The 11733-nt window shown below is 43.5% G+C and overlaps 1 protein-coding gene across 2 annotated transcripts in view; it reads left to right on the top strand.

Annotated features, from left to right (window-relative positions):
* The first annotated feature begins 3718 nt into the window (after positions 1-3718).
* zmat4b (zinc finger, matrin-type 4b) overlaps positions 3719-11733 on the top strand; it is a 28177-nt gene continuing 20162 nt past the window's right edge. Inside the window, exons 1-3 of one of the 2 annotated variants that reach the window (XM_079449255.1) lie at positions 3719-3887; positions 4279-4299; positions 10469-10570. In XM_079449255.1, the coding sequence (XP_079305381.1) occupies positions 3813-3887; positions 4279-4299; positions 10469-10570 (198 nt within the window). In that variant the 5' untranslated portion in view covers positions 3719-3812. The remainder of the gene's footprint in view (positions 3888-4278; positions 4300-10468; positions 10571-11733) is intronic. The other variant, XM_079449256.1, reaches the window with a different exon arrangement.

The raw sequence follows: 11733 nt of genomic DNA, 5'->3' as shown, positions 1-11733 counted from the left end.
TATTAGAAAATGTACTGTAAATAATGCACTTTTATTGCAATATTTATTAATAATACATAAAGATCAGCTTTTTATATAGTGGAACATATTAGCACTTGGTTCAAATGGAAATGTATTATTTAAATGTTGATGCATGATATTTTGCACAATATGTTTGTTTCTTAAGGGCAATTAGTGCTAAATAACAGGGAGTGGTCTTAAAACTTTATGTTCCATATGATACAAGTTCACTTAAACATGTAAAAAATGCTGCAGAAACTTAAATAATTATATTTATAAACATATGTCATTACTTAACGTTATAAAAGTTGCAATCACTGATCCAGCAGCATTTCATTTCATTTTTCTAAAATCTTTTAAATAATAAAATCTTAAAGATATTCATTTGAAAAAATTGTTAAACAAATATCCTTAACAACGTTCAAATGTATGTGTAGTGTTAAAAAAACGACCCTGGAAGTGACTCAACTGTCCTGAAATAGTCTGTAAAGAAATGAATCTTACTACATTAGGGCATGTGTTTAACCCATCTATATCTTACGAGGTCGCTAATTTAATTTGTATAACATAGTTTGATGTGAATCATGCAAAAATGGTATGATAAGTAAAAAAATCCAATCCTGAAGCCCCACCCCTAATCCTAAACGTCATTGGCGCAAAAGCAAATCGTACTAAAACGTAAAAAGATGTTACGAATTGCTGTGATATTGTGTGTGTTGTGTCATCACAAGACATCAAGAGCTGCATGGTTTAGTTCATTTCAGCAGGCTTGGTCAAACATTAAATACTAATCATAACAGAAAGCATTACGCAGTACAATTGCTTTGGTTTATTTTTGCGAAACACTGTAAAAACATTTCATTCGGATGATTCTGACTTAATGTACTGCACTAAAACAGTACCTTAAACAGCACATAATACACACACACACACACACACACACACTTTACACGGCTCTCTGAAAAAAGTACAGGCTACATATACAACCTTTTAAACCGTTCAGAATGGCCTAACCCTTATCCGTCTATTGTAAGTACGTTTGTTTTGCTTTACAAACTGAGAGACGAGCATGCATTGTTTTGGTAGCTGACAGCATGCCGCAGATGTTGTCGATAGAGCTTAACTTGTATTGAACCCGAAACATTCCTCTAAAACTGTTTAGTTGCTTTCGAAGGCCCCCCAATCTTTTGTTTTGACTTCCTTTGGGGGGTCTGATTCAAAACTTAATGAAGCCATCTGCTATGAAGAACGCTTCAAAAAAGAAATCCATTCATGTAACTGGCATAAACCTCAGGCGTGTCACCGCAGGTAAAGTCGGCCGATGGCATTAGTTTAGTAATGGTTTATCCAGGTTAAGCAAACTGTGTTTTATGCTCTGGGATGACACTGACTGCCAAAGTCTATGGGATGATCATTAGAAGCAGCTGTTGGCTTGGTTGCTGCATATTTCCCAGTTCCATTGAATAAAAAAGCCTCGCTCTTTGCCTCCAGCCTGGAGGGAGAGAAGTTCATTTAAAGCCATAAATAATATGTTGCTCTCATCGGACAGCATCTGAGGTACATAAACAAAACTTTCACATGGGGTTTGAAGTGAAGTCCATACACATGCCATCCACCAACCCTTGCCAGATGGGATGCGTATTGTGTATACATTGTGCCATTACTGTTTTCAATTTGATGATAAGAGATTTGCTCTTGCTGTCTGATTGTGAGAGATTTTTCAATGTGCAAATTCCAACGGAGGTCTGCTTGCACAGTTACCAAAATTAAGCCAAATCTACTTTGGTCTGGAATTCCTTCTTAGTAAGAAGCTGTATAGCTTTCTTACTCAGTGGAAAACATCTTGTTCAACATCCACTTCTCACAGTTTTAACAGAAAAAAAACTTGCTGGCAAACCGCTTTGCTGATTCTGGTTTGAGAAATGAGCAATCGGCACAAGACCAAATTATTTAGACATATTCGAGAATATGATGGAGTGATATCTGGTACCCAAGAAACACTCACATCACTCCTCTGGGCAAACATTCAACGGTAAATCAGTTACATTGAAAGCTGAATACCATGCACGTCCGTTTACACATAACCAGGATAGATGATAACTGGCTTGCGTGTCGTGGATCATGGTTTTGGCAGAAAAAGGAGCTGTAGACGCACAGGACTCCAGTTGCTGTTTTTGAGATATAGACCTGGCCCCAACTGTGATGTGAGAGCAGACTTTGGCAGAAGGCTTGGATTTCATAAATCAGCTGATGGCCTCGCAAACCTCTCGGATATAAACACATCTATCTCATATGCCTCGTTTATGACATTGACAAAGTGAAAATGGAGTTGGGACGTGGGGTTGTGTTACATTTACACACTAACAAGAGAAGTAAATATTTGAGTTTTACAGTCTTTTCCTCATCTGTTTTTGACTGTTCTGTATTATTCTTAAGTTACAGTCATAAGAAACCATTTTTTTCGAACAAATTTGCTCAGCAGTTTCTTCTGTTGTTTCTGAACGACAAATTCCCTGATGATGGAGGACTATAAATGGCTGGTTATCTCTTTCACTGTGAAAAAAGGAATAAGAATTTTGATTGCTCTGAGATTCTCAGTCTGTCATTTTTCCTTATTTAGGGCTTGACCTTTATACAGAACGCCTTATAAACACATGAATGTCACAGATGCATTATTTGACGCATTTCATCGACGTATATCCAATATAATAGTTTTGGAGACTGCTGACATTATTTAGCTTAAGGTTATGTACATTTTGTTAATATAGCTTGATATACAATCTTAAAAACGTTTACTTTTACTTAATACTGCACATTTTGTCTATTCTTGTTTTTTCTCTTACACCTAGGTAAAAAAGTGCACTTCAATAAGCGTACTTCAAGTGCTCTGTCTTCACACAAGGTTGTATATAATATAGGCTACTAATAATGCATTCTTACTGTACTTCTATTCATGGTGTCTCAAAATAGCACAGTCAATCTTCTTACGCTTATCTTAAAAAGTACTAAAGCAATTTTCTATACATTAAGTATAAAACTATTGTTTGAAAAATAGATTGAAAATAGAGCAGTGTAAAGCAGTGTATTTCCGTGATCATTCCATTCCATGTAAGCTGTAAAGAAAAAAAAGTCTGGTTTAATATGTTCTCATATTAATTGACTAAATGTCCCACAATCTATCTATATATTCATTTGATAGAAAATACATTTTCAATTGAATTGAATCGCCGTGCACTTAACACAAGTTCCCAATAGAGGGCATTCCAGTTTATCTTATGAGCTGCCCATGAGTTTTTAAAATATTTCGATTAAGGACAGTGAAAAAAAATAAACACTAAATAACTATATCTAAAATCAACATATATATATATATTGAATAATAGTGGTATTATACAAACACAATAGGCTACTCATTTCCGCTTTGAAATAATTGACTGTATTTTTATAAAATGGGCTTTTTTATATTGGCCAAGATGGAAAGTTATTGCTCATTCAGAAATGACGAGTTTCAACGAAAATAGTTCGTTAACGCTTAAAACAGAAAAGCAAATCTGTTGCTGTAATAAAAAAATGTTGTGTATGGATCTTTAATTGCTTTATAAATGACATAGAAGCATTAACATCCTTCGTTAGCGTGAGTAATATGTTATATTCTTTTAATTCAACCAAAGCGTGTATTTGCTGTTGTTTGTTTGTGGAGACAGCATCCAATGAGCGCGTCGCGGGGCGGAGACTTCTCGTTTAACGTGCACGTGAATAGCGGATGTGGATGCAGTATCAACACGTCTCAGCATCATTTAACATCACTCTCAATGGACTGTACACTCTCCCCTCATCTCACTCTGCATCCCCATCACTCGCACCAGGGCTACAGTCTGGAATTACAAGTAAGCTTTTGTTTTCACTAGCCATCATTTCTCCTTCTTTAAAAAGAATGAACTCAAACGTGCAAAATGAGAAATTGCAAGTGCTGTACAACTACAGATACGAGATATAAGTTTAGTTTTTGTCTTTTCTTTCTTTCTTTCCCTTTTCTTTCTCTTTTCTTCCTTTCTAGTTATAAGTTATAAATCTTATTATCATCTATAATATTGTAAATGTGGACCAAAGGATCCAGGTGTTGCTGAACTGGATCATTTTTACAAACCAATATAAGGTTTTAATGATATAACAAACAAGGCTTCACATTACTGTAACTAAAGGTTTAACAAATGTTTAGTATACAATGCTTTTAAGTGAATGTAACAAAAGGTCTGTTTGTTTTCTATTTTTCCATAGTCAACATACTTCCACTTCTCGGTAAGTTGAATATAAGACACTCAATTTACTTATAAGCAATATTCTTGAAAGGGTTCGCCTTTATGATTATGAAACTTTACTCTTCATAAGTTTTGTTGACCAGTCCACTTCCTCAAAAATGCTTCTTAGGAAGAATTAAAATGAGAACTTGTGCCCGTCTGTTATATTTTATGTGTTTTTCTAACTTGAGCTCACTACAATAAAAATCAATATTGGTTGTGGGGCATACACAAGACAAGCAATCACTTCTCCTAACATGAACGTAGAATGTTATGCTCATCTGCTTTATTAGATGAAGCTTTCAAGGACACAATCTAAAGGACTGTCTCTGATAACGTCTTTTCAAGAAAATCTCATACAAACAATTTCCTTCATTGTAGGTTCTGTTCCACACAAGATTTGGACATTTGGATAACAGATTTTAAAAAAGCATAAAGCTTTAGAGCAAGCGACATCTGTTGTATACCTCTCATATATATTGAGCCAGTCTTTCACTTGTCGGATCAATCACAGTGTAATTCCCAGTTGATTTTACAAGCTACTGTAGGTATACGCATCAGAATAAAAGGTTTCTGAACTACATTTAACCCATTGATTCTCATTTAGAAGAGCTGTTGGGGTGGCAATTGCTTCAATTCAATCCATAATTTAATTATTTACAGTAGTTAATTATAATTATTGAGGAAGCTGAGTTTTTGGTACAGAAGTTTTTTTTTGATAGATGACATTTTACATGTAAAAATTGTATGTGTTAAGGGTGAAAGTTTATATTAAAGATGGCTTATTTTATGTAAAAATAACAAAATACAACAAAAGCATGCACATCGGCTTGACATGGAAGGAGTTTGGGTGCGTCAGCCTTTCATACATTTTTATTTGTGAAATTTGAATGTAGATTAACACCCGAAAAACCTTTCTGTTTACAAAAAGTAATTTGTTGTGGAAAAATATTTTTAGAGTATTAAAAAGTATCATTAGTTATAGTAATACTAATGGCTCTTTTGAGGAACCACAAAAGGTCATCTGTTGGTTGCTGGAGGGTGTCATTTAGTTTTTTATCAGAGGGTCACAGACATGGTGACTTAAAAGTATTCTGAAACATCTGTCTGTGAACAACTCAATAGGTTTGTATTGGCAGTTGGTTTGAAGTAACCCCCAGGGTGAGAAGAAAGTGTTTGAAAACAACCCGTGTTTTTGTACGGAGATGTAAAACGTCTCGGTTACGTCTGTAACCTCCGTTCCCTGATGGAGGGAACGAGACGTTGTGAGAGACTGACTGGGATTTGATCTTGAGAACCTACCTTCTCCGAGATAATTAATTATAAAACGCCAATGGGCTTGGCGAATGGCATGCGCACGCCAGTCTCCGCCCCGTACATACGGGTATAAAGGAAGATGGCGGCGGTCATTCACTTACCCTTTGTACTGAGGAACCTGAGAGGGCACTCCCGTTCACTGCAGTGATTCGGTGCAGCGTTGTGGCATGAAGTCTCGACGTTGTGAGAGACTGACTGGGGATCTATCTTAAACGCCACAGCGCTTGCACCAACATCACGACCTCTAGCGGAGCGACCCTGACTAGGCTAGCGAGTCACAAGAGTGCTACCGCGAGACGTAATCTTCCAGCGCATAGTATTGGTCATACTGAGAAGCCTGTACTGACGGCCTCACGGACAGTGGCGTACGCCTCTAGTAGCGAGGAGCTATGCCTATACTTCGCCACGAGAGGGGAAAGTAGGGAGGCTAAAATAGCGCACTAGTCTCACCTGGTGAGGGGAGAAGGCGCTTTCGCAGGCGTACGTCCAAACCAGGAGTCCGTCCTACACGCCGGGTGCGTTAAGGACATGGGCTGCAACTGGTTTCACGCGGAGATTGTAAAATCTTGCGAAGGTACTGGACGTAGCCCAACCCGCAGCACTACAGATGTCTGCCAGAGAGGCGCCCTGTGCCAGTGCCCACGAGGAGGCAACACTCCGAGTGGAGTGGGCCCTCACTGCAAGCGGGCACGGGCAATCTTGGGAGTGGTATGCCACCGTGATTGCATCCACAATCCAGTGCGCCAATCTCTGTTTGGAGACAGCCCTCCCCGGTGCCGTCCTCCGTAACAGACAAAGAGCTGCTCAGAGCTTCTTAGGCTCCGTGTGCAGTCCAGATAGAGGCACAGTGAGCGTACTGGACACAACACATTAGAGGTTGGGTCTTCCTCCCCTGAGGGGAGTGCCTGCAGGTTCACCACCTGGTCCCGGAAGGGAGTGGTGGGAACCTTGGGCACGTAACCGGGACGGGGTCTCAAGACAACGATACCACGTTAAGGTCCCAAGAGGGTACAGAGCGCGGTCGAGGTGGATTCACCCTTCTCGCGCCCTTGAGGAACCTGGTGACCAAGTTGTGCTGACCGAGAGACTTACCCTCCACGAGATCGTGATGCGCAGCAATGGCAGCAACATACACTCTCAGCGTGGAAGGGGAGAGATTACTCTCAAGTCTCTGCTGTAAAAAGGCCAGCACCGACCCGATCGGGCAACTCTGCGGGTTCTCCTCCCGGGGAGAACACCAGGACAAGAAGAGGCGCCACTTATAAGCGTACAACCGCCTAGTGGCAGGGGCTCTAGCCTGCAGAACAGTCTCCCGGACCGCTACCGACAAGCCCCTTAGGGTCTCCTCGTCCCGTCCAGGGGCCAGGCATGGAGATTCCAGAGGCCCGGGTTGGGGTGCCAAGCCGTGCCCTTCCCCTGCGACAACAGGGTTCTTCGTCAGGGGAACTGGCCTGTGCAAGGAGGCTCACTGGGGGGAAGGCGTACTTCCGCTTGTCCCGCGGCCAGCTGTGTGCTAGGGCATCCGTGCCGAGGGGACCCTCGGTCAGGGAGTACCAGAGCGGGCAATGGGTGGAGTACGGGCAGGCAAACAGGTCCACCTGTGCTTGGCTGATCTGCTCCCATATGAGCTGGACTGCGCGGGGAGGGAGCCGCCACTCTGCGCGGGGAGTGCCCTGACGAGAGAGCGCATCGGCTGTCTGGTTCAGGTAGCCTGGGAGAAACGTGGCCCGCAGGGACTTGGTCACCTGCTGACTCCAGAGGAGGAGGCGTCGGGCGAGTTGCGACAACTGCCGTGAGCGTATGCCGCCCTGGTGATTGATGGACGCCACGGCAGTCGTGCTATCCGACCGGACTAGCACGTGTTTGTCCTGCATGAGGGGCTGGAGCCTCCTCAGTGCCAGATGGACTGCTAGCAACTCTAGGCAGTTGATATTCCACCGCAGTTGGGGACCCGTCCAGTGACCCGATACTGCGTGCCCGTTGCACACCGCACCCCACCCTTGCAGGGAGGCGTCTGTCGTTACGCCTCGAAACCTGTCGGAACCCCCGCTCGGAGAAAGCACAGTGACCAAGGCACTGAGGCGTTACCGTAATCCGCCTGGTGCCGGGGTGCCACGCCGTCCAGGGAACCCAACTCTGTAGCCAGTGCTGAAGCGGCCGCATGTGCATCAACCCGAGAGGGATTACCCCTGTCGAGGACGCCATGTGCCCCAGGAGCCTCTGAAAGTTCTTCAGATGACAATGAATGAAGTACGGGCTGTAAAACCCAGACGACATCTTGGTTATAGGGACGGGTTCGACCGCACCCTTCGCCAGAAGGGCGGCGACCTCCTGCCGAAGTACGGAAGCATTCTCTCCTCGCACTGAGGTGTACAGAATGCCCCGAAACTTGGGGGGGCGCCTGGCGAATTGGATCGAGTAACCAAGACGGACTGTCCTCTCTATCCAGTGTGACGGGCTGGTGCGCTGCCAAGCGCCCAAGAACCGCGACAACGGGACCAGATGGACAATCTGCTTCACCGTGCCGGGGGAGGCTGGTTCGGTGGCTGACAGTGCGGTCACCTCGCACAGGGGGGACCCCCAGGGAGGTTGACGGCTCTGTATGTTTACCTGCTTCAGGCGGGCTGACGCAACGTCCGGGGGAGATTGCAGTCGGTGGCCCGATCCATCCAAGACACCGTCTGGACGAGAGTGCTGTGGAGGAAAACCCAGGGGAAATTTCTCTCTTTGTGAGTATGTGGGGACTTGATGGAGACGCGGCAGGCAGCGTCCTTCCCTGATACAGCGTAGGAAAGGCCGGGATCAGACCCAATGAAACTTCCCCCAGGTTCGTCCCATCAGGGCCGCTTAGATGAACTGTTGGCGGACTGCTGACGGGGGACAGATGCCTTCTTCCGTGGGGCTCGACGTCTCTGGTGGGTCGTCCTGTGGGAGGGTCCTGGAACCGGAGGTGCCACCGCGGGGGGGCGGGGCTGCTGGGAAGCAGACTGCGGCCGGGAATGTGACGACCTGCTGGCGGTCGCGGCGCGGCAGGATCTATTTGATCGCCTCGGTCTGCTTCTGAACCGCGGAGAACTGCTGCGCTATGTCCTCCACGGTATCACCAAACAGCCCGGCTTGCGAGATGGGCGCGTCCAGTAGGCGGGCCTTCTGGGTGTCGCTCATCTGCGCAAGATTAAGCCACAGATGCCTTTCCTGAACCACCATTGTGGACATCGACCGACCCAGGGCGCACGCCATGGCCTTCGTCGCCCGTAGCGCGAGGTCTGTGGCAGTTCGCAACTCACTCATGCGAGTTGGGTCGGACTTCCCGCCATCCAAATCCTTCAGGACTTTCGCCTGAAAGACCTGAAGGACCGCCATGGCGTGGAGAGCAGAAGCGGCTCGTCAAGCAGCACTGTAAGCCTTCGACACGAGTGTCGAAGAGAGCTTACATGCTCTGGACGGGAGTCTAGGACGACCCCTCCAAGTGGCAGCTGTCTGCGGGCATAAATGGCCCGCGACTGCACACTCCACCTGGGGGACGTCAACGTAGCCTCTAGCCGCTCCACCATCCAGGGAAGTCACAGCCGCCGAGCCCTCCTGCCTGATAAGTGCCAAAAAGGGCGCATTCCAGGACTTGGAGAGCTCTTCATGCACCTCCGGAAGGAAACGGCACCCGGGCGGGGCGCGGTTTCTGGCCACAAACACACAGGTTCCGAAGAACAAAGGATAAGTGAATGACCGCCGCCATCTTCCTTTATACCCGTATGTACGGGGCGGAGACTGGCGTGCGCGTGCCATTCTCCAAGCCCATTGACGTTTTATAATTAATTATCTCGGAGAAGGTAGGTTCTCAAGATCAAACCCCAGTCAGTCTCTCACAACGTCGAGAGACCGACTGAAGGGGAACTCTTTTATCATAATTCAAATTTAGTTGGCAAAGCCCTTGAATCGCAAATGATCTGCCCTCTAGAATCTCGAGCAAAGTCTCCCATGACGCTCTCTCAGAATGTTGAAAATGACTAAAACCAAAGGCAGTAAAATTACAGAATAATAATTATTTTTAAGAAAAAATATTTTTCTAAGTAGTCCATCCTCATTTTGTGTCCATATCTTACCATATCTTTAAAGCGGCTTTAAGATATCAGTTAATATCAGTCGCTAACTTGTCAAAATGTTGCCAGATTTGAACCACTTTCGTGTTTTAGGTGACAAGATAGAAGCTTTAGATAGAAGATAAAGCTAATAAATTACTTTTCCTTCTTCATTGTCAAACTCCCCTTACACTTAAATCAGTTTTATGCTATATCAAAGGTCAGTATATGGTGGCCTCAGCTGGTCCCAGATCAACATAAAAAAGAACTACAACATTTATTTCTCCTCCAGCGTGGTACCTCTTAGACCCATAATGGTGCAAGGTTTATATTCTCTTGTCAGTATCATTACCCCCCCAAAACATACCTCTCCTTCAGCCAAATCCAAATGTCACAGATTTCATCAGTTTCCAGACAGAATGTCACAGTGTGATAAACCCAAAATGTCACGCGGATGAAATCTAACATGACTTATGTAGACAGGGCCGTAATAGATTATTATTTAATAACCCAAAAGAAAAGAGCGTTAATTCTCACATAGAACATGAACTGGGGTCTCCTGTCTGTTTTCTGTGCTTTGCTTATTTTATAATTGTGGAATCGTGATACAATAAAACGTTTGTAATTATAAAAATACACAAAGTTTTAAATATTTGATATTGATATTTGACTCAATGTTCTCTATTATCATCTAGTTCAAGTGCCCTTAATGAACGATTGATTAAAATGGTTCATTGTTAAATTCATGACATATACGCTCACAACGTTCTTGTTTAGATGAAGTCTACAGAGGTGGATGCTGGGCTCTTCACTGACAGCTACTGCAGAGTGTGCAGCGCTCAGCTTATCTCTGAGTCACAGAGAGTCGCCCACTATGAGGTGAGTAACATTTTCTGATACACGTTAATATGATCTGCTGTCAATAATTTTCTCCTGTCTGCTGCTCACTTTCGTAAATGAGGCCAGATTAGTAGGTTAATTAGATTTGGCAGCTAATATTCATATGCAATTAAAAAAGAGGTGTGAAATTTCACCCATCATCAATCGCAACATGTGCGTACATTAAATGTATTTCTGATAATATCAAGCAGGATGTGCGAGTAGGTCAATGCTATGAGAATATAAATTCTGCCTGTTGTTTTAAAAAAACACTGCTGTGTTTCAAACATGAAGTGTAACTAGCAATCTTTACAGGGAGAATATGAAGGAGTTTATTAAGGCATCTACCAAGGCATTTTCTATGGATGTATTCTTCACTCAACCTTCATATCCCAAAATTCTGTGCACGTGGTGTGATTTGTGGTTGATTGAAGAAATAATACTGATGGGTAGTTGAAATAAAAAAAATAAAGGCCCATTTGGTTTAAATTATGGGACATTTACTTCTTTCAATGGTATTGCATGTGACGTTCTAGATCAGAGGTTTTCAAACTGGGGTCCAGAAACCCACCGGGGGCCTCCAGTAGGTTTCAAGGTGTCCCCAGAAAATTTCAGGGAAAAAGATAATCCAGTGTAAAGTCTATGTGAAGTAGACTACTAAACGTAAAGTAGTAGTCTACTGAACATGAATTTTGTTTCAATTTTTAAAGGATCATTGTGGAAATTTAGAGGCAACTAGCAGTGAGGTTGCGAATTGCAACCAACGGCTCACTTCACCCCTCCCTTTTGAAGCACTGCAGTGGCTCTCACGGGACAAAGATGTCGTTGCGTTTTGAGTAGTTTAGGGCTACTGTAGAAACACTTCCATGTTTTAACACTCAAAGTGAAAGTTGCTTCAGTACAAATACATTTGATCTGACAATGTCTCTTCAGGGTTACATACATCCAACAAGTATAGCCAATTACTTATGTCTGGAAACAATATGTGTCATATCACATTTATAATTTATATAAAAAAGTTTAAATGTGTGTTTATGCATAAAACATATGTATTTAAGAAAGAGGGTTTCTAACAATAGTTTCATCTTATTTGGGGGTCCTTGGGATCATAAATGTTGTAAACCCCTGTTCTAGACAAATCAACATGACATTCTACCTACCTT

This window comes from Barbatula barbatula (genome assembly GCF_947034865.1).
Source record: "Barbatula barbatula genome assembly, chromosome: 24".
Classification (NCBI taxonomy): Eukaryota; Metazoa; Chordata; class Actinopteri; order Cypriniformes; family Nemacheilidae; genus Barbatula; species Barbatula barbatula.
The sequence above is the reverse complement of the archived record's forward strand: the minus strand, read 5'-3'. Positions and strand labels throughout refer to the sequence as shown.